This window comes from Phalacrocorax carbo, chromosome 1, assembly GCF_963921805.1.
Source record: "Phalacrocorax carbo chromosome 1, bPhaCar2.1, whole genome shotgun sequence".
NCBI classification, from domain to species: domain Eukaryota; kingdom Metazoa; phylum Chordata; class Aves; order Suliformes; family Phalacrocoracidae; genus Phalacrocorax; species Phalacrocorax carbo.
This window is the reverse complement of record NC_087513.1, coordinates 91,046,786-91,073,645: the sequence shown is the minus strand read 5'-3', so window position 1 is coordinate 91,073,645 and position 26,860 is coordinate 91,046,786. Positions and strand designations below refer to the sequence as shown.

General features: G+C 48.2%; 1 protein-coding gene across 6 annotated transcripts in view; it reads right to left on the bottom strand.

The window, feature by feature from the left end:
- LSAMP (limbic system associated membrane protein) overlaps positions 1-26,860 on the bottom strand; it is a 1,028,083-nt gene that overhangs the window by 9,413 nt on the left and 991,810 nt on the right. For 4 of the 6 annotated variants that reach the window (XM_064466267.1, XM_064466276.1, XM_064466286.1 and 1 more), the window contains 5 exons: positions 26,717-26,851; positions 22,711-22,831; positions 21,580-21,728; positions 15,520-15,555; positions 14,112-14,916 (listed from right to left, as the gene is read on the bottom strand). In XM_064466267.1, coding sequence (XP_064322337.1) covers positions 14,714-14,916; positions 15,520-15,555; positions 21,580-21,728; positions 22,711-22,831; positions 26,717-26,851 — 644 coding nt within the window. In that variant the 3' untranslated portion in view covers positions 14,112-14,713. Of the gene's footprint in view, positions 1-14,111; positions 14,917-15,519; positions 15,556-21,579; positions 21,729-22,710; positions 22,832-26,716; positions 26,852-26,860 lie in introns of those variants that run through there. The other 2 variants (XM_064466295.1, XM_064466305.1) reach the window with 2 other exon arrangements.

Below are 26,860 nucleotides of genomic sequence, written 5' to 3'. Positions count from 1 at the left end.
GAGCACACCAGGCAGGGTGCGTCGCCCACAAGAAGTTTTTAGCCATCACATTTTTACTATTTGGCTAAAATACTATTTGTAACACACACGGACACGTATGTAACACGTGCTGTGGCAGCCAGTCCCCTCCGTGCCACTTCTCTAGGGTGCACATGCAACCAGAACACGTCATTGCATGCCCATGGGGGCATGCAATGCACACCTAGCACAGCAGAGGGATAGGAGGTATGATTGGCCTTGCCTGGGTGTTGCTGCCTTAATGTGTGTAAGTGCGTGCGTGGCTCTGGGGTTTGGGTGCTTGGGTGGTGGGGGTGTGGTATGCTATGGAATGGTATGGTAAAGAGATGAGCTTCTGCAATACCTCGGCATAAGGGAGGACACACAAGGCATGGTGTGCTGAAGGACTTGGAAGAGGGTCACATCAGCTTCTGCTCTGCTTGAGCTTGTGTGTGTAAGCTTGAGGATATCTGAGAAGCCAGCTGAAAAATGGTGCAAATTATATGTCCTCATCTTTCCCTGCTGAGCTCCCTGCATGTGACATCGAGGCGGTGGTGCTGGCTGCAGAAGCCCCTCCACGTGCAGGCCCGATCATCTTCTGCACAACACCACATGCCAATACCAGCAGTTGTTTGCACCAACAGGCCGTGCGTAGCTCCGCGGGTGCCGGACAGTGTGTTAAGCTGACTGGGGGGCCTGGGACCCGGTGTGGTTCAGTGCTGCTGCAGTCCCTGCTCATAACCCTGGGGGCTGCGTGTGATCTCTGTGTCTTACAGCACAGATAACGAAAAGTACATGCCACTGTCACGTGTATTGTAAAAACGCGGGGAAGTTATAGTTCAATCACAAAATAAAATCTGCTCTAGATGTACCTGCTCAAGCAGGGGGGTTGGACAAGATGATCTCCAGAGGTGCCTTCCAACCCCTACCTCTCTGTGATTCTGTGAAAACTTTGAGAATTTAGGCTTTGGGAGGGACTAATTACTCAAACTTAAAAAAAAAGAAGAAAATATTAGAAGAAATTAAAATATTCATCTTTGAGTGAGATTTTGTGCAGGAAGTAGCATCTGCTTTCAGTTCACACCATTGCTTCCCGCCTTCTTTCCTAGCCACACCTCGGTTTTGCCACGCTGCGACAGCCCAGGGTGGCAAGATGACTTCTGGGGGCGCGCGCGTGTGCGCGTGCTGCTGGGGGCGGCGCGTGCTGCTGGGGGCGGCGCGCGCCGCGGGCGCGGGGGCCGAGGCCCCCACGTGCCAACGGGTGAGCCTCCACGCTGGGAGGCGTGTGCCAGCCCCCTGCGGCGGCGTGGGCTTGCCACGCGTGTGCTGCCGAGCACGTGCCCACGCACCACCACGGCCCCGCGCCTGCACGCTCCCTCCTCCACCCGTGCGCACCGGCAAGCGCACCCCCCGCCCCCCTCCTCCAGCCAGCCGCACGGACACGTGCATGCACACGGACGCGCACACGTGGCCGCGCGCGCCCCCCCCGTCCCCCTCGCGCGCACGCCCCAGACACCCCTTGCTCCCATACCCACGGCCAGCCCGGGCGCGCACAGACACGGGGGGCAGGTACAGCCCCCCACGCAGCCCCGCAGGCACGGACACCCCGCACCCCGCCCGGCGCGCGGCGCCGCGGTCTCTGCCGCCCCCTGGCGGCCGCACGGGGGGATGCTGCAAAGGAGTGGCGCTTTGCCCACGGTCTCCCGCTTTCGTAACCTTGAGCCCGCGCTCTGGGCGTTTGCTCCGCGAGCTCATCTCCCGGGCTGATCATTCCCCTGCAAAGTTCGTGACCGCGCAATAGCTTTGAAGGGGGTTTTTCTTCCACCGCAGCCGGGGAAGGAAATTGGGTTTCTGATGCTGATGAGTTAATATCAGTATCTGGCAGCATTTCACAAATAAACCCTTAAGTGACCCCAGACCCCAAATGGCTGACCAAGTCAGATCACATTAATCAAACTGAGAAGAAACAGGCTGAAAATTGGCAAGGGCGAAACAATCGCACTTCTCTTCCTTGCTCCAAATTGTGCAACATTTAGATACCCGGTGTAGGTGGACCCCCGCCACGGCACCTAACCCTGCTGCAACAGCCTCATGGGAGACTGCGCCCCGTGTTTCCGAGGGTTTGTCCATGCCATGCATTCAGCCTGGGTGATCTGCCTTGGTGTCACGGCATGATGTAGCCTTGGCTGAGACTTAGAAAGCGGTAGCTCTCTCAGGGCTGAAGAGGGCCGTGTCCCACCCCTCTCCCCAAGGCAGGGTAACCCAAGCCATGTCCTTAAATTTAACCATGGGAAAAACAGAGCCGCGCCACCGTGACCTCGCTGCTCCTGCCCACCTGCGTGCTATGGCTCCATGCACCAGCCTTGCACGGAGAGGCTCCAGGGATCTCTTCCTGACACTTCTGGGAGAACATCTCCATACTTTTGGGTGGGGATATGGAAGGGCCAGAGACATGGGACATGGGACTCCAGTGATTTTACCCAGTGCCTCACCCTCCAGCAGGCAAACCCTTCCACGCAGCAGGAAGTGGAAGAGTTGCTGCATGCTCCTGTGTGCAGCGCGCTGCTTAGGCTGTGCTGCGAGAGCTTTACCAGCCTCATATGCGGATCCAGTGGCACCCACTACTGCTAAGGTTGCCTGACCTTCCCCATTATAAGGCCCTGTTCACGTAGCACTTTACAAGCATCAACAGGGCAGGTGGAACGCTCGCATGCTGGGTGATTGCCTCGAGCTGATTTTATTTCTTTATAAGTGGAAAAGCAGCAGCCAAAATATTTCTGCTGTGTCCGAGAGCAAGGCTTGAGAAGGAAAAAAATATCTATTTCAATGATAAATAAAAGAAAGCCAGTGACTGTCCCTCAGAACATTTTTCTGCTCTGATGCTTTGGCTCTGAGCCTTGCAACAGTGCAGTGATTCGATCTTTCAGAAAAAGGTAAATAGCTACATAAAACTATCTGCCTTCAGCACCATTGGGGAGGGCCTCCCCACATGCTTCATGCATCTTGAATGACTTTTCTGGGACCACTGCCACCAGTGGGTCAGTGCTTTGGCCCCTCACAAGTTTTAGCCCCCCCCATACCACTGGCACAGCACAGCTGGGCTCGCTACACCTGCTCTGAGGCCTGACCTTGCTCCTCCCCGGAGAGGTGCAAGCTGGGGCTGCCCCAGGGCTCTCCTGGAGAGGACATGAGTATCTGTGCTAGATTGCATGGTACAGCTGTAACACTTTTTCTTTGGTGTGTCACGGTTGATGAGCTGCTCCTACTCCTGTGAAGGGTGTAGGAAAAGACAGAGCAAGAAGGGTAGAGAGGCTTGGGTGAGATGGTGGAGGGAGAGGGGAAAAGCAGGGTGCTGCTTATGCTCACAGCAAATCACAGCAAGACTGCAAAGCCAAGAACTGGTCTCTTCCTCAAAATCAGCCAGCCTCCAAGCAGAGCGTACCACCTGAAATGCCCAGCTCTACTGGGTCAGCCCAAGGGTCTCGTCTAACCATCAGTTCTGTCCCCTGCCGGTGCTGGGAGGGGGCTGGCTGGAAGCACATGGCTGGCACGGCATTGTATTGGCCTCCCTCAGCTGCTTCAGAGTCATCCTGAGCCAGTGGCAGCTGCACTCAGTATCCCTTGACAGATTAATTTTTTTTTGTCCCTTAACTTCTCTAGTCACTTCTGGACTGCCTGAAGACTTCCAGATCCACAACCTCCCTCAGTTTCTAAGGAGCACTGCGGCAGTCAGCTGCCAACAGTGATATTATGGCCACACGTCAAATTTGGGTGTTATGCTCTCCTGTGACTTTAGGACCTTGCTAGTAAGGTCCAGAAAGGCACCAGAAAGCCTGGTGCACTGCTCTTTACTAATTGCGACCTGAACTGGCTAGATGAAAAACTGCCTCAGTCACTCCTTGCTCTGCAGTCTTCTCTGCTGACTGCACAACCAGACTAAGGAAAGCACTTGGTGTGGGAAGAATTAGCTGGAGTATGTCCAGATCAACCTAGGAAAGAGAGAGGTGAGCTTTTTGTCAAGGAACCTGTTAAGAAAGAAGCTACCCAGTGTCAAGAGACTGGTGGCCACTGAATGCTCAAGTCCTGAATCACAGAGCTGCAGGTCTCCCCACCGAACCTCAGGCACAGCTATTTCTGAGCCCTTAGTGGATGCTACCCAGGTGGCTGAATGAAGCACAGTTTAGTTGTGCTTGGTATGATGCCCCTAAAGGCCTAAGCAGCTGAGACTCCAGTGGTGCATCCTCCATGGCACAGGTTCAACCTCCAGAGATGAAGCTAGCTGCAGAAATCACTGAGAGGGAAGCAGACTTCTGAGGTCTGACCTTTGTGGGATGAAAAAAGGGCCCTTTTTCTCCCTGCCTTCAAGCCTTGAATGTATAGTGCTACAAGGCACTGCCACACACAGCCTCAGCAGCAGTGGTCAAGGTCAGAAGGCTGCTCGGTAACCCTGTACATGCCCTACCTCATGGCTAGCACTGGTCCCTCAAAGCCTATAGTGCCCATTCAGGGTTAGGGGCTGCATGAAGAAGTGATAAATATGGGAGGAAGACTGTATCAGGTCAGAGGCATAGGAAAAGGCCGCTGTGATGAGGAATATAAGGAGGAGGTAATATGGACTGAGGCAATATGATGAGCCTTACACTTGTAGCAATGCAGGGCCACAGCACGGGAAACAGTATGAGAGAAGGTCTTCAACTGAAATGGCAATGTGGGCACGCTCAGCTCGGGACACTGAAGAGGGCAAGAGGAGGAGATGACAGCCAGGGTGAGGATGGGGAGATATAGGTGCTGATGTGAGCATGCAGGTTGGCTAGGTAACAAGAACAGGTCCTGGGAGAAGGGGAGACGAAGAGAGGAAATTAAGGCCAGATCAGGCATAAAGAAGCAGGGGTGGTGGGAGAGAGGCAGGTACAGGGGAATGACGGTGTTTACGGGAAGAGGGAGTTAGTACTAGGAATGCAAAGGGAAGAGCAAGGAGTCGGTACCAGCCCGGGTCAGAAGTATAGGAGAAAAAGTGGGGATTCCTACAGAGCTGTTTGGGCAGGGATGTGGTGACAGGTGAAGCTCAAATGCCAACAAACAGGTACGAGAGAGGGCACGAGCAGTACGTGAAGGGGTGCTGCGAGCTCGGCAGCATGCAGGCGTGCAGCGCTCGCCCCCCGAGTGCCCTCGCAGAACCCCCGGTTGGCACAGGACCCCCCGGTTGGCACAGGACCCCCCGGTTGGCACAGGACCCCCCGGTAGGCTCTGCTTTGCACCCCAGCAGCAGGGCCGGGGCGTTTGCTGCGATTCCCGCCCGCCTCGCTTGGCCACAAACCCGCGGCAGGAGCTGCAGAGGGGTACGGCGGGGTGGGGGGCGCCGCCAAATCACCTCTTCTCCGCGAGGTGGCAGCCGAAAGCCAGGAAAAAACCGAAATGGTGGGCGCTCACCCGGCCCGCCTCTCAACCCCCCGGCGAGACTCCGGGCGGCGGAGAGCACTGGCTGCCGGGGGCACCCAGGGTCTGGGGCTGCGCGCACCTGCGGGAAAACCCTGGGGTCCCGCACAGCAAAGCCCCCGGGGGACCCTGCTAAAGAAAGGGGGGCAGCTCTGCGTGCTCTGAGCCGCTTTTGCCTGCGGCAGCCCAATATGGCCGTGTTTTTGTGGCACAGAATCTGACCCCCCGTCTCTCCACAACCGCTGCGCAGCAGCATCTTTGGTAAAACTGCCTGGGGGGGGGGGGCGGGGGGGGCAGATCTGATCTGCTGGTTGGTCACCCCTGTCAAAAACAAGACATCTACCCACTACAGTAGCAACAAATAGAGGTTGCAGGGAGTGGCAGTAAAGTTTCTAACCTGTTCTACTTCCTTCACACAGATATTCCCCCTTCCCTCCCCTCAGCACCCTTTTGCAACACCCACAGCACCCCTGAAGGGGCCCATAAGCGAGGGGGAAAGAGGCTGTGCCATGTCATGTAACCCTTGCTGACCAGGCAAGGTAGGTCAGACTTGTAAGCAAATCTGCAAGTCCTCCCGGTCGCAGAGAGGCATGCCTCCAAATGCTGTGAGCAACATGATCACCACCAGCAGAAATTGAACCTATGCCTTTCAGGATTCCCAACACAGACCTTTAAAAAGGGTCATCTGAGACGCAAGTAGAAAGCATATGTATTTCTGGTCCATACCCAGAGGGGAAAAAAAAAATCACCCACCCATCTGCATGTTTCACACCCACATTCGCTGATGTACAGTATTTTGCCAGGGGTGAGTCCCATCATCTTAGTAAACCAAAATGGAAATAGGAAAAGAGACAGTGGGGGCAAATTTTTCTCTTATTTACATTAACAAGACTCCAGGGCTTGACATATCTGCAGTCCTGATGGAGGAGAGAAAGTTCAAAGGGCATCTGAGAGCCACAGGCTCCTCCTTTGCTTTGGGGAATTTGCCCTTGGGATCCTGTTAAAGAATGCAAAGTAAAACCTGGCATAAGAGGACAATCAGTCCCCAGGAGTTTCTAAATGGAAGTGAGGCCAGGAGGAGGCATGGGACAGGCTAGGGGGATTTGACTGTGATGAGAAGGAAGGAGTGATGGCAAACGAAGTAGAGCTGGCCTGCTGTTCATCCAAGTGCTCTCCACCCTGAGCAGCTCTGGGCTCCATGCTGTTGACAGGCTGACTCTACTTACAGTGAAGGCTGGAGTCCTGCTTCTTGAGCAAAGAAGAGAACAAAAAATGAGGGAGGAATTAAAAAAAAAAAAACCCTCTAAAGGAGAAGGTGCAAGGAAAAGGGGGTGTGCACCATACATGTTTCTCTCTGTCATCTCACTCCCTGGGGCCTGGAGGGGGTCTTAGGTTTTACACTTGCCAACTCCTCTGCAGGAAGTAATTTTTCTAGTCTGTTGACTCTCTCGCCAGGGCTTCAGAAGATGAAATCTTTATTATCATGAAGGCTTAAAAGGGAGGAATACTGTTAATTCCATTTTCAAGGTCATACTTTGAAAGTTATTAATTTCTTTCTTCCAGGGCTTTGCACTCTACTCTGAGGCTTTAGGGATTAGCAGCTTCTACTTACTAGGGTTCATTTGGGGCTTTTTTCTCACTACTTTCCTGTGTCCTGTGTCGTCGTCCCCCCACCCTTTGAGAAGACATGATTTTTCACTCCCTGTTCTTAATGTTGAAACTCTTTTGTTCATTACTTTCTTGTACCCCATTGTCACCACCAGTTCTGCTCCTGTAATTAAAACTTGACTGTGACTGCAGTGGCAATAGGCTGGCTTTTCTAGAGGTGGAAGTACCACTGTGTAAATGAGGGAGGATGCCCTCCAGCAACTCTCCAACAAGATTAAGGAAATGTCTCTGGTGTCTATCAATCTTAGCACACCGTTTAATGTATTTCAGAATTTGCTCATGCTTTTTTAGCACTGAACAGTTCTTCCCCATGTTTTGGAGCTCATTCATGGTGTACTAAGTACTCATCTATCATACCTCATGTCTTAGTGAAGATTCATTCTGTAATGCAGCGCACCCATCCTTCGCTGAGGTCTAACGAATATCCCTGAAATTGTACTTCATGAGATTGTCTTCCAGAAATTGTCTTTCTGAGAAGGTCGTGGTGTTCAAGAGCTGGCTGCTTACACCATTTATGCTGGAACTGCTTTACAGTACTCCTAGTCTAGAATTTAACTGTTTTCCTGACCAGTGAGGCTGGTGGTGCCTAGAAGATCACCTACATTGCAAGGTTACACAAAACTTTCATCACCAGATCTGTCCTGTAGATATCAAAAAGTTCCAGGGTTTTCTCATAGCTGAAAAATAGTTCTCCCACCCTTTCCATTCCCCTGGCAGCTGGAGGAGATTTAAAACAAAACAAAACAAAAAAGTGGCAAACTACTGATACAAAATCAGTTATTTAAAGCTGCTTTGTCTTCAAGCCATTCGTTGAAGACTCTCATCCTACAAGCAAAACAAAAAAATACATAGCACTGACTTTTTCAGGGTTCATAACAGAGAAGATATGAACTTTTTCTGCTTTTCACTTTCCTAGCATACAGCAATCCCTCCCCTGCTCACCTCTCAGGTACATGTGCACGGCACAGCAGACCAAAGGTGACACCAGCACACAGTCTGGTGTCACAACAGGGAACAACCAGCAAAGCCCCCCTCACCCAGAGCACACACAGCCCTAGGAAGCAGGTTTGCTAATTGGAGGCTCTGGAACTTCTTGAAAAATTAATATTTGCATCAGCTTTATGTCTGTCTGTTTACCCACTTCATTCCTGCTATGGTTTTCCACAAGCTTTGCTGGGTATTTGGCATGAGAAAGATTTGAGTGGCTGTGAGCAGAAATGAAGAGGGGGACACAACCGAAAGGTGACTGGAAAGGAGACTGGAGCAGAAGAACAACTAAATTGGGGTGGATCACAACCCAACGTACTTGAGGTTGCTCTGGCACTGAAATGCAGTCGTACCGCTGTCTCTGCCCTGCCTATCCTTCACCTCTGGTACCTGCAGCACAGTGCCATCCCCACCTATCCTTGAGGTCTTCTTAGGGCCATCATTCATCTCTGGGGACTCCCGTGCAGTGAGCTTGGCAGAAACCAACCCTTGTCCCCATCCCTCCTTGCCCAGGGGTAGAAGAAGCTGGCAGGAGGTTTCAGCTAGCCTTCGTCAAGGGCTACTTGTGAACAACAAGGATGAGGCCTGCATCTTGGGAACGCTATAAACAAGCCTGTGCCCTTCTTTCAGCATTTCAGCTGAAGAATGAATTCTTAATGAATTAGTGATTTCACAGGAGTCAAGCTGGGCCCACAGACTGGTGTATGTCTCTAAAGCATGTGGTCTAAGTAAATATTACTTTGTGTCACCTGTAGTTCTCACCCAAGTATGGATGCGCATATGTGTGTGCAATTCCAGAGTGAGACTCCTGGTCACCTTAATGTCCTAACAGTGCAAGCATAGCTTTAATGTCTGGCCCAGGCACAGGGAAAGCTGGAGCATAAAGCCACAGTGGCTTCCCACCACCCATTCCCAGACCAGTAATTAAAAAGAGAAAGTTACGACAGCTTACACAGGCAGCTGACGTGGCCTTCAGCTGGATATGTTGGGGCAGCGGGAAAGATTCCTGCAGCCACTCCAGTTCATCCTTTAGATGTTCTAGGGTGCTTGGAAATTGCTCAGTGACTGTGGGATGTGCCTCCGAGCATGGGGTGCGTGCGCATGGTGCGTAAGGTGACCTGGCTCAGGAGCGCACTCGTCCATCAGTGAGCATGCATACCTGTAACACCTACCGTAGAGGCTGCCTGGCCAGACCTCACTGAAGCTGTTATGATGATTATAGCACATCCCTCTCCATGGCCTGACCCCTTCCTCCCGCCCGTGCACTCATACCCCAGATTGCAGAGGGATGTGCAGGCAACGGCGGGGAAGGGCCAAGCGCATTTCTCCTTTGCTCACCTTGCCGCTAGGACTCTCCCTTTTGCAGGGGAGCTCTGCTGACAGACCTGATCGCCCACGGGAGGGAAGGCCTTCCAGGAGCACTCTGCTTTTTCTGCAAGCCTGATTTCTTTGGAATGGTTGGCTTTTTCCCTGTGCACCCCCTCCCTCCCAAATCCCACACCCCCCTTCTCCCGATTGTTTTTGTTTTTAGAGAGAGCGCTTAGACAGCTGTATTAATCATGCAAGCCCAGCCATGTGTAATGTGCTTTATCAACAGCAGAGCAGACACTGAATGGCAACCAGTTCGCAAGCGGGCCCGGTGCAGTGCCTGAGCCGGGAAGATAAACCTGCCGCTTCCCAAACCGACTTACCGTCATGGGTTAGTGAATGGAGAGACTGTTCACTTGGGACAATAACCAGAGGGAAGGCCAATTTGTTAGGCAAATTCTTGAGTGGTTTACACTGGAAGTGGAAGGGGGAGGAGGAGGATGAAGGTGGGAATTGTTCTTTGGTCATTTTCTCTCATGGGTGGGAGGAACTTTTGTGTGTGTGTAAGGATTAAATCAAGAGAACAGTGGCTGTTCGTCATCCTCCTCCTTGCTGCCCCCCACACTTCAGTCCCAGTCAGCCCAGGCTGGCAGCTCAAAACAGAAGTAAGGAGAGCGAGGGGGAGAGAGCAAGGATTTAGGTACACCTGCTGTGCAGTGGATATAGGTTGCCTTCATCATCAATAAGGAGGAAGGTTCAGTTGATGGCTTCAGAAACTTATCTAACGTACAGATGGTATCAGACTATGAGTATCCTCCAGGCTGAGGATATCTGTCTCAAGAGGGTTATAGCCTGCCCGAGCTCTGCTTTGCAGCGTAATCTGTCCATGCTATACCACTGACACTGTCAGTGTCCCTGACGGACAACAGATTTTCCATGGCATTTGCTCTTCCATGGGTTTGTTTCTAATCTCTGCAGTGCAGTTGTGTGTTTTCTCCCCCACTGGTTTCACCCAACCTCCGCTCTTGCACCTGACTGCTGTGCCCTGACCTCTGTTGTGCAGGGCTGTTGTGCATGCATGCAAAGCCACGCCTGTGACTAAACAGACCTTGAAATGCTTTCCCTATCCCACTACATGGGCCCAGCTTGGAAGAATATCTTTCTGGGCCTTCCAGTCTCCGTTCCTACTCTCTGCTGCTGTTCTTCCTCACTTGCTGGATTCTCCACAGCATTCCTACTGGAGAGGGTTATGCAAATTATGCAACCCAGGGCTCATTTCGGAATAAATCAATCTAAATTAAAATTAATGAACAAAAACTACCGAAACAGATCAAGCAATAAAGCTGTTTCTTTCTCTTTCTCACTGTGTCTCTCTTTTCTCTTTAAGAAAGCTGGTTTCTTTATGCTTTTTTTTGGGAAGAAGCAGAATGGTGTTGTGGTTTTTGTTGTTTTTTTTTTTTTTAGAAGTCTGAGCAAACAGAAACTGTGTTGCTATCCAGAAAAACACATCAAGCAATGCTAGTAGCTGTAGCAGAAATAATTCTTGGCATTTCTCTTTTCCCTAAGATGCTATTTCCAGCCACATCCCTCTACCTTTGTTGGAAGACACCATCATCACCTCTGATTTTATTCACTTTTGACCACATGGTCAAAATAAGATATAATGTCACCCCTTGCCTGGTACCTATGAAATAGCAAGAAACAATAAATATGATGTTGGCCTTCTGCCTTCACCCTGTCTTTTCCTTCCTGATCCCTTGGCCTGAAACCCCTGCTGGCTTGGCGCCCAATGCAGTCCCAGCCTTCGGTACCTGCAGACCTGGCAGGGACGGACATTGACCCCAAGCAGCAAGAGAAGCTTGGCTTGCCTGAGCATCCACCCTGCAGAGCCACCCCCTTCTGCACTCACCAAATGGAGAACGAGCTCTTTGGAAAATCTGGCTGGATACCACCAGCGGGAAGCAAGGAGAGCCGTGAGTTGTGCTTCCTGCCCAGGGTCATGGGCGTTACCAGGTGCCAATGCCCAAGGCTCAGCCAGCTTTCAGGGAAGAGAGAGGCATGATCCAAGTAGTGAAGTAGTGAGGCACACATCACTGCAGAGTGATGAGTACAGCTGAACTGTGGCCCCCCCTGAATATCTGAGAATTTATGGAACTACCAGACATGCACATGGCTCCAAACATGCCCTCCTGCGCTTAGTCCCTATGGCCATTATTTTTCTCTGCTGCTGGTTTCTATGTCAGGATCACAATAGGACAAGATTGGCTATTTTGGCCTGTTCATGCTACGATTTCCCCAGCTCTGCCAACTAGTTTGTTTCAAAGGCTGCGAAGGCTTGTGTTTTCACTGACCTTTTCTTGGAGCCCAGCTGAGAAAGCAGCCACTGGCCTCAGTGAAGAGGACTCCAGAGGCGGACAGGTTTTTTAGCTGGCCGCACTGTACTGGGAGGGCTGGTTTCTGTGGGCTGCTCCCATGGCATTGCCTAGTCAGCAAAACCCCCATAACGTGTTAACCCTTTACAGTCTGTACTTTCTCTATTCCACCATGCTTCTCTCCTTAGCTCAAAATATTCAGATGTTCGTCCTTTGGCCAAAGGAGACCCTGCTGACGTAAGAGCTGCGTGCTCAGCTGGACTGACATGGCCACACACTAGAGAAAGCAAAAGGGAAGCAGGGATGGGTGGAGGTGACCACTGCAACAGATGAGCTCTCTTCTCAACAGCTTGGACCTCCATAGGGAGGCAAGAGTACTGAGAGGGTATTAGAAAGAAAGACGCTCTCTCTTTCCCACTCTGGTCATCAGACCCAAATGAACACCTCTTTTCTCCCTTCCCCCAGCTCCCACCCACCTGATGAAGGCATTAGTAACAGTACAGGCTACATGGGCTACAGCTAAATGGAGACTAGCTACGATCTACAGTCACACAGGGTCATTCTCCAATCAGTGTGCATTTTGGCAGAAAGACAGGACTGTTCATTCTCCTTTTCCCTCCCCCTTCTCCAATTATTAACACACTTGCTATAAATCTTTTGCCACCCTGTTAATGGCCATGACTGAACTTTGTCTGATCGGGCCCCAAGGGCTGGCACGCTTGCTGCCCGTGGGCAGTTCTGGATGTGCCGCTCCCTGGGAAACACGACATGTGCCTTGCAGAGCTCCCCAGGCATTCAAGCTAACCATGCTGAGAAAGCCCCTGGTTAATCTGTGGCTAGCACTCATCACAAGTCTCCCGAGAAGACTCCAAGGTTTTGAAGCCCATCAGTCTGGCTAAGCCATTCTGATGTGGACACTAGGTGCTAATCACGGGGGAGGGAGTTTATGTTCAAAGGGCTGAGGGCAAGGGACAATGGAGGACAGAGATGGAGCCAGCACCGTAATTGTGACAGACCCCTTTGAGGTTCAACAATGATCTCACTTGCCCTCTTGCTGGCAGGCGTGGTGTGGCATAAGCCAATTCTCCTTTTCCAGAAGAAAATTCTTTAGAAAAGCCACCTGATGATGCAGTAAGGCCTCCTTTGTGACAGCCAGGTCTCGTGTCATCCCATTATAGCATGATGTTGCAATGCAGACAGGAAGATGTGATGATGTGGCATCATCCCAGAAGACATTTCAGGGCATTTTGAGTGCCCACTGCAAAATCAAGAGGGCTGGAAAATTTACCAGGGACAATTGTGTTGAGAGCTGAATCAGCTGGGCTCCACCAGCCTTTTAGGAAACTGCCTCATCACTTCAAGTCCCGTGTATTTAGTTGAATGGGCTGCTTCTGAGTCTCCAGCCTGCCTGAGAGCAAGATGTTTCCACAGAAGCTAGCTAATGATAGCTATGCTTAGCATGACTACAGTGCTCTTCATCTCAAAACACCTTCCTTTTAAATTAATGCTCAAAACCCCACAGGGCAGGGAAGTGTTACTGAGGCTTAAGAGAAATGGAAATTGAAGGAGAAAGAGGGAGGAGGCTGTGATTCTGGTCTTTGAGGGGAGGCTTATTTGAGAGCTGAGGACTGCATCTCAGAACATCACTCACAGGGAGAAAAAGGTCTAACAAGAAAATTTTATGCCTAAGGTGTCTTTGAAGGTGAATGGCAAAGTAAAGCAAATGTTGAGATAAGCACCAATAGCTGTGCTGAATGCCCACACTGGAGAAGCTGGTAGGGGCTGTCAGAAAACAAATGAGGTCCAGAGTATTTAAAATCTACTTTCCCCCTTCTGCAAAATCCTTTTTGCATATTCTGGGTCACTGGAGATATCTCAGCATTTGGCACCACAGACTCCTGGAGATTCCTCACAGAAATGATGTCACACCAGGATGTCCTTTGAGATGATCTCTGGAGACTGGGGAGCAGTAAAAGGAAAAAAAAAAAACCACAAACAACCAACTTCCAAGACAGAGGGGGAAGTGTTTTAAAGGGTTGACTAAAGCTGTACAGGATGGCCTTGGCAGCTTGATTAGGAGGGGTACTTGGTATGGAAATCCTGGCCTTGCTCGCTTGCAGTTTTATCATTTAGCTTAATGGGCTACTAATTCAAAACCAGCTGTAAACAGGGCTGCTATGAAAAAAATTAACACTGCCTGCCTGTGGAATTTAAGGATATATAATAAAAATAATCATAAAAAGAAAGAGCCCTGGCTTTTCCATCAGACAAAAGTATTTGTCATTGAAAATTCTGTTTAAAAAAAGGAACACCCCAAATTGGAAAACTCCTCAAAACCTTACATCCCAAACACCCTCAGCAACTTTAATTTCATATCCAAGCACAAGTTTCATTTGCAATACATACAATAATGGTGTTTAATTGGATTTATTTTTCCACACTAGGTTCCCAATGGCCTACTTTACTCCTTTTCTCAGCTTCTTGAATGTTATTTACAAATCACTCTCTGGGATTTAATTTTAATGGTAGCTTGATTTCTCCCTCCTCCTCCCCCCCTTTTTTTTTTGTAGGTACTTTTCTTTAATTGTATTTGTGGATTTGCCTTTTAAATAGGCAATTGTGACTACATCCTGAGCCCGAGTAAGTTGCCAAGAGCAGAGCTTGATTTGAAAACGACAGAGTAGTTAAAGGGAGCTGGTGTAACACCCAGCATTTATCGTTCTTTTCATGGGAGTACCTGCAGGTGCTTTACTTGGGCAGGTGCCCTTCTGCAAAACAACATGGGTTTGCAATAACACTCTACCCCAAAGCTCTGCGCAGACATTAACTATTTAGGGCCCTGAACATCCCATGAGTTGAGTGTGTCTTCATCATACCGTCGTAAAACAAAGATACTAAGGAGCCCTAGGCCAAGATTTTTTAAGTGAATATTGGGACTGGCTGCCTCATTGTTGCTTTAGTTTCAAATGCTGTAGCCTGCTTTCTGGAAATGCCCAGTCTCTGCGCTTTTTCAGAATCTCGAGGTCACATCCAAACCCCGAGTCTCGTGTGGATGTCAGGGCTGCACTGCCTGGACCTGAGGCATGCTTGGGCAGCACAGAGACAGGAAAAGTACTCAGACCCTGTTTTGCCTTCATACCTTCTTCCCCTGGAATAAAGCAGACAGTAACATCTCACCATGCACCTCTTTTCATGCTCTCTGTCTCAAATGCAGCACTATGTGACTGGCAGACTTGGGGGTATGTGACAGACAAATGAGTAAACGAAGTGTTTCACCATGAATAGTTTGCAAAACTAGAGTGGAAAAAACTCCTGGCAGCAATTCAGTTTTTAGCTTCTCACTTGTCCCTTCCACCACCTCTGCAAAATTTTAGATCTGCTTATGTTTTTGATCTAAATCAGAACATGTGGGCAAAGACAGCTTAGGACTGGAATACATATTTGGATTGGGTCTGCAGAGAAATTGAACCTCACCGAAACTGTCCAGAGCTGGGTGAGGATACAATGTCATGGCTCGAAGCTTGGCTAAAGGTTGTTGCTGTTTAGTTGATTTGTTTTGTGGAAAGGGAGGGGGGAAGGGGAAGGATGAAAAAGGTGACAGAAGGGACCAAATGACATGTAGATGACAAGGGAAAGCCCTTATTTTCCTGCATTTCTGAACTGTTTTGCCCATCCCTAGCTCTGAGCATTTATCAGGATGATGGAGAATGACCCGGCTAAAGAGCTACTTCAACATAAAACATATACTGACCTGGAAAAGGATTGGGGAGTGTGGGTAAAACTCGTTCTAAGGGGGGAAAAAAAACAATAAGCAACATGCAGGAGAAAAGGACAAGCCACTTTTCACACCAAGCAAGCAGCAGATACAAACCTGATGGAGTTGTTCATCCCCAAATTAGATGAACTACAGTAGGTTTCATATACAGAGCATTTTGCTAGCAACACACCTAATACACATCACCATCCCCTGGGACTGGGAGTCAGAGAGAAGTAATTTGAAAAACTAAACAAATAATATCCACACAGCAAGAGGGATTAAGCACCTGTAGTGAAGGTAATTGGAGTTGATGGGCCACATCTCCCCCCCTCTGACTTTCAAGACCACTCATGTCATCACACTACAGCTCCTCTAGCTACACCTCTGGCTGGAAGCTAGTCTTGGCAGAGAGGCGAGTTGTGGAAGTCCTCCACAGGTAGTTGCTGCCTCCCCAGAACCTTCTCCACAATAGATTTCTCGCCAGAGACAGGGCCGCTGAGGATCTGAGCATGGGAGCAGTCACCCTGGCAAATCCTCAAGGGCATTCAGTTTCTTTTGAGCCTTTGTCTTCCGATGGGAAGAGAGTTTTTGCAGACTCAGCAACCTCTAGTTGTATGCAGAGCCTGATGTTTTGGTTATAGGGTTTTTACAACTTGTCCCCGTTATACGTCACAGCAGGACTTTGGTTTATGTCACTGCTGGCTTCACGCTTTGCTTCTTCCACACAAGGATCTCAAAGAGTTGCACAGACTCTGAGGGAAACTGGTGTCAGAGACCTCGGTCTAAGGCTAACAGTAGCCTTAATTCCATTTTACACATTGTGCAGCTGATGCACAGAGCAAGGAAGCAATTTGCCCAAGGTCAGATGCTGAACTGCTTGCAGAGCCAGGAGCAGAACCAAGAATGCAAGCCCCCCCCCAGCCTGACCCTGATCACTCGGTCTCTTTTCATTACCTTCTGAGCTTGCTGGATGCCTTGCACTGACTGAGACAAGTTCCTACTCAGGGACTAATCGGTAGGTAGACATTTAGCTGTAGAGATATGCCGCTATGAAACAGCTGATAGGCCTGGGGCAATGAGTTGTCTCATGGCTTACCTGTGAGGACGGTGCTAAGATCAGTGCTGATGGACATCGAGCTTGGCAGGATACGTCAGTAGTCCCCTACTATTCTCTGATCAACACAGGCCCAGCTGTTTGCAGGCCAGTGCTCTTTACAAAGCACCATTGGTGCAAGAAGCTAGTTTCTGACTCGCTGGAGCCCACGAGGATGTAGCAGATCAGGCTGATCCCTGTGACACTGGGAGATCTCCTGCCCTCATGGTGGTAATGGAGCTGTTTGAATCCACAGCAGGCACAGAAGAGATTGTCTTTTGCATAGAAAATACACGCTAGCCTGGATCTCTCTGTTTATGTAGCAACAGGGGACTATTGTTCTGTGAAAGCAGGCTGTTGTGCTGACATGACTTCCTTGTTATTTAGTTTGGTTAAATAACTCAACTCCCTTTTACCTTCTTCCTGCACAGCAGGCTGCAGACTGCACAGCATAAGCATTTAAAGCAAAGCACCGCGGCCTCATTATCATGCTGCTTTCTATTCAAGGACTCTACCTCTGTTCCCCTCGCCCCACTGCATGCTGCCTTTATTGCTCCACCCTGGCTCATTAGCAGTGTCTCAGCCTTGCCCCACCTGGCTGTCACCCTAACCGCTCTCCTCCTCTCCCGAGTCTCCCCGTTATTGGCAGCCCCTGGGAAAACACAGGGATTGCACTAAGAGTTAGTGAGAGAGTTTTTGGCCACAGTTACACGCCAGACCCTAGCAGCACCCACCATAAGCAAATGCTCAGGCGCAACTAAGCATGGGCAGAGAGTTAGGAGAAGGGGCGTAAGCATGTGCACACAGCCAGCACTTTTGCTGGGTGCTAACAAATAATGACAACTTCAGTGCCATCTCTTTTTAGGAACGTGCCTCCTGCTGGGATCAAAACTGCTGGACCAGGACGATAACTCTACCTGAAGCATCTCAAGGAGTCAGGGGTGGGATCCTGACTGCTGCTGCTTCTAATTGGCACAGGCCTTGCCAGCTGCTGCTTCACCTCCGTGTTTCTTTACTCCTTCAAGCGTGCAGAGGATGCAGCAGGGGACCTGCTGAGGTGGCAGTCTCCTATAATTGAGACAATTTAGCCAGCAGGACTGCATAAGGATGCGCGGCACTGCCCTGTTGTCTCCTGTTTTATCCTCTGGGATGGGCTCGCCCTGCGGGAGGCAGGAGTCAACTAATTTGCAAGAGCTCTCATTTCTTTTCTCTGCCTTGCTAGGATGCACCAGGTGCTGCACCTGTTTCTGTGTACCAGGGGTGTGTGTGTGTGTGCTTGCTTATACATCACACAGGTGCATATGTATGTATACATACGTACATGTAAACCTGTGTATCTAGATGCTTGTATAGCAGGTGTGTATCTGGTATATATATGAACATATATACGTTTCTGTGTAGCACAGGATAAGATACAAACTGTGACTTTTACTCATAATGCTTTTCATAGCCCTCTGTTAGCTGAGTGGAATGAAAACATGTTCCTTCTCTCCTAATAAATACACTTAGGAAAAAAAACTGTTTCCCTTCAGTTGTGGCACTGCTTTTCACCTCAGTTGCTCTGTGATGGTAGCCCTGGCTCGGCCTCTCTGTCAGGTAGTCTTCACAGAGATCTGTGTTACTGCCCCTTTCCTAGGTGTCATGGTATTTTGTGCTTGGGGGTTACAAACCATGGTCCTAGGCTCTGCAGAGCTACTGGCTCACTAGTCCTGCCTCCCAACTCCTCATATCCACATACAACAGAAGAGAACATTTGGGGGCATCTTGGGGGGTGGGTTGTAAAGCTCAGTTACTTTTTCACTGGTTTGGCAGGTTGAACTGGCTCAGTGGATTGTCCACTGAGCACCAGAATAAGGGAAACAACAGAAGCATGTGGCAGAGAGCAGGGTGAACAAAAGGAGTGGGGAGGAAGGGATGGCAGCAAGCTAGTAGATCAGTTGTACCATCAAACTGTACCTGAGTACCCTCTCTGCAAACACATTCCGTACTGCTGTTGGAGACAGGTTCCTGGGTAAGACAGACCTTTGGTATGGCCGTTTTTATGTTGTTATAAACTCAGTCTCCAGGAGTGAGGGGCATAAATCTCTCCACCTACAGCAGGCAATCCTGCTGCTACATCCTGTAAGGAAGATCACTAGCTATCTATTCATACAGCTCAAGGGAGCTGCTTTTGTATTTTAATGCATCTTCTATCTATGGCATTGACATCTAAGACACTCAGTCTCTCCAAGAGTTTTTCAGTGCTGGCTGAGATTTCCTAGAATGGTAGTCACCCATTTTCCTCTATTGCTAAATTGTTCTTTCACATCATTTTGCTAGCTCCCCTTCTGCCCTCCACCTCAGGCAAAGCTGCCAGTACCTGATGATTAACTCTCTGGTTGTTTCTTCACTCCTGGCTGCCATTCTTTTTTGTGCTGCAATGGGACACTGAGGAGCCACTGCTGCATCTGCCTCCCTGGTGGGATGTTGCCCTACAGTGAGCTTGTTCGCTATTTAAAAAAGAAATAACTCTCTGATACTAGGGATGAAAAACACTCCCGTGTATTTGAGTACCTGCTGTACCTTGCAAAAATTTGGCACTGCTTTATTTTTCTGCCTGGGTGTGTGGCTGGGAGTGTGCATTACCTGTTATTTTAGCTACTGTGTGATCACTACAGTGTGGGTTTTTTTGTCATCTGGGCTTGTAGGTTTTTGCAGCTTATTTCTTTATGAGGCTGGATTCCCTTCACTCATTTCCCCCCTGATTTCTTAACCTTAGAAATACCAGCTGTAGTCTGCCCCAATTTTTTTTTTCCTCTCCTTTTCTCTCTCCCACACTAACTAGAAGGAAAACAGAGATTGCCTGAAAAAATACGAAACAATTGCACACTGAAGAAATAGGGATTAACTGAGCAACAAAAATAAAGGTTAGAAACAGTCCACTGAAAATCATCAACTCTCCCCTAGCTCCTGCACCTCCATTCTTCTGGCTCTTGTGAAGTTCTCTAGTGTTTTCCAGCATAAATAGGCCTTGAATTTCTACGGTAAAAATGATAAACAAAATCCAACAACTTAAAAGAAGGAAAGTTTTCTTCATACACATCAAAAGGACACTAAAATAGGACCCTCGCTGTTGCAAGTCATCTTTAATAGCTGCCACCTGGAATAGTTAACAACAACTTTGCAAGATCTCCCTGTGTCTCTTACAGGTTCTGCCACTCCTTTTATGACCATGGGTAAACGACTTCTTCACCCTGTACCTTAGTTTCCTACTGCAAAATGGTGCTAATAGCACTCACCCATTTCTAAATAATTTGTGATGTTAAAGTATTCATTGCTAGCAAATCCTTTGAGATCCTGTGAGGTGAAGTTCTGAAGTCACGCAAAATGCTTTTCTAGCAAAACCAACCCCCCAGCTAAAATCACGTGTGCATACATACATTATTGAATTTCATCTTATATTTTGTTTCAGTGATGCATTTCAGCTCATCTGTGTAACAGGAACCAACAGAGAGGGCCAAATTTAGAATTCAGCCGCAAATAATGGATTCTAAACTTAGCATTATATTAATATCAGCAAGAGCAAATCTGGAGCATTTGAAAATTGTGTTCCAGATTGCTGCCTGAGGATTTTATTTGAATCTCATGACAGTCACAAGAGCAGGGTGAAAAGACTTTAAAAGTAGAAATTTGCTTTGTGTGCTGCAATGCTACAGGAAATCAAATATATGTTCTTTTATGATAATAACTGTTCTTTAGAAAAAAACTTCCACAGATTTTGATCTTGGCACAGATCCCAAATTTTGCAAAAATTCAAACTGCCATGAAATAAATCCAGAGGTGGTAAACGAAGAATGCCAATGGATTTATCCTTCTGCACTGCGTCTGTTAAAAAAAATAACCACACCAAAACATTGTTTTTCTGATGGTTTGATTAATCTGACCACACACAGCAGAAACTAGACTAAACTGCGCCCCATACTAAGACTGCTTTACACAGCTTATCGTTTTTCTGTTTAAAAGGACATGCAGGTCATGGCCTGAGTGTTTTAATGCAGTTTGGGACTGTCAGAGGAATAAAGCCCTAAGTCACTTTTGCGTCTACGTGTCCATTCATGTGAGTGGGTCATTCTGTTGCAGTCTGTTTCTGGTGGCATTAACAATGTGTGGTCCAAGTCGAGCCCAAGTTTTGGACCTGGAATCAGGAACTGCGTTTTGAATACATCACAGTTTATACATGTGTGTGGTAGGTGAGGGGCGTGGGCTCTGTTTAGGGTCCAGTTTGACTCAGCTGCAAAATTCAGAACCAGCAGGTAACTCTGCTCTAGAGCTTGGTCTACTCCCAACTTCTGTCTGTTTACACTTACTACAACCAGCCCAGTAACTGAAAGGTAGCAGAATGAGATCCAAGGAATTTTATTCCATATTTCATCTGCTGATTACCTTTTCCCCCATGTTCCCTGTGGTATACCCCTTTAAATCATTCTGTCTTTTGCCACTTCTTTCCCTTCCATTTTCAAACTCATTTCTCTTTTTCTTGACTCTTTCTTGTTCTCCTCAGGCGTGGTGGCTAGTTCTCTCCATCTCTCTGAATTACTTGTCATTTCTCAGCTGTCACAGACCCTCTGAGCCCTGGCCTTCTGTCTCCTTATTAAAGGGGCTGTCATTCTAAAGGGGTTTTTTGTTTCCAGCTTTAAAACAAACATGTTTTTATTATTTTAACAAAATCTGACTTCAGCAAAGAAAGTCAATCAAAGGGCTTGACCATAAACCTTTTAATTTGTCTGTGCTTGTGTTTCACGGCAAGTATGAACATGTAGGTATCTGAAGCAGAGCGCTGAAAGCCAGTTTATGGCTGGAGGTTTTGGGGGGTGGGGGTGGCAAGCGGATGCTTTTCTGAGTTTTGATCACTCTGTGCTTCCTACACAGCCTGGTCTTTGCAAGAGCAATCTGGACCTCCCTTCACCCTCTCCCACACTTACTGTAAAGGTATAGGCTGGCATTTGTGACTCCCAGCTTGTTGGCAGCCACGCAGGTGTAGTTCCCGTAGTGTTCCTCAGTGACGTTTGCCACCATCAGCAGAGACTGGCTCCCTGTGCTCTTTATCTCCAAACCGTTGGCGCTGTTTATCCTGGGAAGACAGGAGAAGAGGTGTGTAGTGCAATAGCTGTTGTGTATTGGGAAGGAAATCACTGCCCGGCCGGCAGTAAACCAAAGTCATTCAGCCCAGCTGGCAGGTGAGGACGGAGGGAGGCAGGAAGGAGAAGTGAGAAGAAAGAGACCAAAGAAGGCATTGATGGAATGCAGAAGGAGGGAATGAAAGGAAGAAGGAGTGCAGTGGGGTGAAATGCCACCAGGACAGCAGCGGAGAAACAAGAAAAGCTGAGGGAAAGGGAGGAAGCCTTTTCCTGGCACTGACTAACACGTGGAAATGAACATGCTATAGCCAGCTGAGGGCTAGCCTGTACTTGAACAAAAGGTTTTTAGTGAAACACACCAATTCATGTATTCCAATATGTGCATATACCAAAGCTGAGTCACCCCTGAGCCTATGCACATGGGTCATGTTAAAAGCTAGGATAATAACACAACCTTCTTAATGCCAGGCAAGTGCTCAGGTATAAGGGACAGATCCCTTTTCTTTTCTCATTCGCTCTCATATGCAAATCTGGGTGGCTCAGGTCACACAGATGGGGGAATCTTACAGTTTAGCAGTTCCTTCCCCTAGATGAAGGCACCTAGAGTGGCATTACCTACTCAGAGACTAACACTGCATTTTATCGTCTGTTTCATGGGCTATTTAATACAGGAACATCATCAGGAAGAGAGCGCTATTGATGCCTTAATTGTATATTGACCCATAACTGACTTAAAGGCAAGAGCTCCACCCTCTGCACTTCTTTCAGCATCCCTAGTGCAGAGAGGGATTGCATCCTCCAGTCCTGACCATGCTGGCTCTGCTGAGTCTGATGGGACCATTGTGACTTACATGGTTTGTGAAGAGTAATTTGTCTGAGGAGAAGAGTTGGGGTGGACGTCAGGTGATTCTCTAAGGATCCTCTATTGAGTGGACTGAAAAGGAGAGAAGGGAAGAGGCAAGCTAAAGGTCTTACCTGGTATCATCTCTGTACCACTCGAAATCAGGTGTGGGCACTGCTGATGCCTCGCACCGGAGTAAGGCTTGTCGTCCCGTGGCCGCTTCATTGCTTTTTGACTCTGTGATGGTGGGAGGGTCTGCAAAAAGGAAACCTGTGGTCACTCCACACTCTTCCAGGTGGAACGAAACAGTGAAACTCTGTCAGGGCTGGCATCCTCATGGAAACCATTCGGGCCAGTGGAGGCCCACAGCGGCTGCTTGCTGTTGCATATGCTCCCCCCTGCTCCTCTGGAGAATACCTGCTCTTTGAACTCTCCCTGATACACCGTGTTAGCATCACTGCTTAAGCGTGCTTCTCTTCAGTAACACTGAATAAAGTTCTGTCATAAATGCATAGGCATACACAGGCAGAGTTAAGGTTAATGATGGACTTCTGTAATTTATGAATATTTACCTGTAGTTCTCTAGTTCACATGGGCTCCTCAGAGAGAAGATGAGAGAAAGAATTCATCAAGGGTAAAGGAAGATGGCAAAAGTAAAAGGAATAAAGAAGGAATTTAACACTAGCATGAAAATTATTTTCCATACAGCCTCTGTGTCTAATGTAAAAAATATAATAAGAAATGAAAGAACTGAGGCAACATGTATAAGACAGAAATACATTCACAGCTTAAAAGGGAAGAGCTTTAGCAGGAGCTGTGGATGTAACTTTGAGAGACAGACCACTTGTTGAGACACTTCCCTTAGGCATCTAAGGTTACAAATCCTGCCCAAACCTTCCTGGACAGCATGCTTTGTCACAGGCTCCAAGAGGGCTCGCCCATGATTGCTCTGCATGAAGCTTGCCCTCAGCCCAGCGTGGTGCTCCCACCTCTGCTTACTTGGAAGCCTGAGAGTTGTGCCATGGGCAAACAAAACTTGGGAAACATAACATTGTGGTCCGCTTGAGCTAGGTCTCAGTGCTGGCTGGGTGCTGGTAGTGTAGGTACTGGCATCTTCAATCCCAGTCCCATGTTCAAAATGATAAGCGACAAGCTTTACGTGTTAAATGCCAGAATTATTTCCACCTGGCTGCTGTGAAGGATCAGGGAATAAGTGCCTTGTCCCTCATCACTAATACTTGCATACCCTGAGATTATGGGGCTGCAACTCAGCTACTTGCTGAGACTTGAGTTACCATAAAGCACACTCTGTGTGTACAAAGTACAGCTCCGCTGTCTGTACCCATCCCAGTGCTGAAAAGCCAAAAACCGAATCAAAATGCATTGTATCAGTCAAAGAAAAAAAAATTCTGTCTGGAAAATGTGTGGAAAGAAGTTTATTTGTGAACACATTAGCCATCTCGATGTGATCCCTTTCCTGACCTTAATCGTGATTTTATGCAGGTCTTTAGGGATATTGCAGTGCGCCCTCTAACATCATAAATATTAATAAGTGTACATAAATAGGATCCTACATTCAGAGGCTGTGGGTTCACGTAAATATTTTAATTTGGAAAGGAGGAGGAGTAATAAAAGGATAGTGAAGGTGATTTTTTAAGCACCCTTCTTCAATTTTTTGGTTCAAGGTGTATATCTTCTTGCCGTCTGCAGCAAGACAAACCTTTTCCATTTCACTGAATCCAGTGCAAGAGGTGAGTCACAAAATGAACAAGCACCTTTCTACGGACCTAGAAAGTGACCGTGGCAGGCATGTGCTCCCCAGGCTGCTGCCAGGGAGCCCAGCCCCTCGCTCTGAGCAGTCCCTGCCATAGCCACCCGCCTCGGCTTTTTAAAGGGCAGAGCCCAGACGGGTGGACAGGCCATACCTCAGCTGTGGCTGCTCTTGTTAAGGTACTTCGCTGCCGCTCAGCGAAGGGCAGTCTGCTTGCTGCAGCGCTCTCCCAGCAGACCGGGCAGGCAGTGGCCCTGCACAAACCAGCCTATTGTAGTCAGACAGCAGCTGCTCTGCGTTTAGCTGTTTGCTGCCGGGGAAGCCAGGAGTGGGTTGCCTTTAGCTGTTTTCTCCCTACTCTTCCCCAGGCCTCAGTTTCCCTGTCTGTGATGTGCAAGGGCCGTTATTTGGGAAGCCTGAAGGTGGTAGTGTGAGACCAAAGCAAAGCGAGGATGCTCTCTCCTCCAGTCCGGGCTGACGAGCTACGTGCTCCACAGCATCAGCGGATGGTAAGAGATGGCTGGGAAGCTCCTGAGGTTGGGCAGGTCCCATTTTTCAAACTTACTGTAGCTTTCTGAGTTTCTGCTGCTTGTGGTGTAGTTTAAGGAAGAAGATAAAGATGTACACAAATGTCTAGCTTTCGTTCCCCAAACAGGACGGATTTTTGTTTTCCTGTGCATGGCCCTCCTGACCTCTTAGATATTTTCCCTTTGTTTTGAAAGAAAAGATCTGTCCTGAAGGAATTTGTAAGTTGCTTACATTACAAATTAAGTGACATAATAATATCACAATACCCTATCACATTATATTTTCATATATTCCAACATTAAAAATGTTTAAGATCTTACTGTAGCATAGTTATTATGAGTTGAAACTAAGTCAAAATGAAACATTCTGACTTATACAAACAATCTGTTTCAACCATGTTAAAAGCATCGTTGAAATTATGTTTCACAGAAATATTTGAAAATATTAATTGGTTCTCATGGAATGTCTCTTTTTGACAGGAGAAAAACACTCAACAGTTTTACTGCAGAAAATCTGCTACGACAGTTTCACATTAATGCCAAATTTGGCCCATGAAGCAGCCGGTATTAAACCACTGTCACCCAGTTTCTAAGGGAATTACAAAAAAACGGATTCTGCAGATGCTGCAGGGAGCCTATAAGCTTGACTTCTAAGCAAGACAGACAAGTTGATCTGATGTGATGGCCCAAAGGGAAAGAAAGAGACAAAAAGCAAGAATGGTATTAAAAGGTGCTAAAATCACCTGTGGTGGCAAATGAGACTGGGATGGGCTGAAACGCTTACTGCCATCAGCTCTCTGCCCTAACCCACTCCCCGAGTGCTACTCATGAATCAATGCATGTGCACCCTGAAACATCTCTGTAACCATCTCCAATTTCAGTTTAAGTTAATATTCTGGTGTGCATACTGAAGAAGGTCAGGAGAGGATATACCTCCCATTCATCCATCCCTGCTGCAGAGGTATTAGCCTCCAAGCAAGGAAACAGAGCAGGTAGACGGGGATATTAACTTTAAAATACTGCAGTGCTAAATATGAGCCAAACAAATATGGAGGTGGACACATACCTATGTAGGATCATAAGAATAAGAGCAGTCTCAAATATCTTATGTCACTGTGAGAGAAGCGCACCAGCAGAGTGAAGTGGACATCTCTCTAAGCATGTATATAGGTGATGGGATCCATGCCCCCACTCACAGAGGTGTGGATGTAAGCCACGTAGCTAATTGTGCCTCCCGGTGGTTTTAGGTTGGCTACCATACCCTTTGGTCAAGCCCCTTTCTGTATTGCATTGGTGCACAGAGGGTCTTTTAGAGAGGGCTTTATGCCAATGACCTGAAACGAGCATAAAAGTCAAGTTTTTGCACCCTCTCATTAACACATGCTTCTACTGCACGTCCCCCCTGGCCTCTGGGCTGTGATACCCATGTAGGAACTGCTGAGATGGCTGGGTGCAGGCAGGCGTGTGTTTGCCCTGAACCCTCTCTTATCTCTCCTTGCTGCCTTGCTGAAGCTTCTCTTCACGCTACTGTTCTCCCGAATATCAATGAGTGAAAACAAGGCATCACCAGCATTTCTGAGGGGTGAGACAGGGGAAACTCACAGCTCCTCTCTTTTTTTTCTTTCTCTCTCTCTCTTTTTCTTTCTTTTCTTATATATTACCAGGTTTAAAGCCAAGCTATACCCTGCGATAAGCATCTGACTGCACATAGTTTCCTCAGCCACCCCCCCATTTCAGATCATATAATATAAACACAGAAAGGCTTCTCTATTTATCCTAAAGTCACCCCCGCCCATACGCAAAGCTTTCCCCGTTGATCCACTCCAACTGCGATGTACTCACAGTTCACAGTGACCCGGACTTGCTTGACGTCTGCTGAAGCAACCTCGTTGGCAGCTTTGCATTCGTACTTGCCCGATTGTTCTCGCGTGATCCCTAGGATCTCCAGATACTCTTCCTCGCCTTCAAACTCTCTGCCTGGTAGGA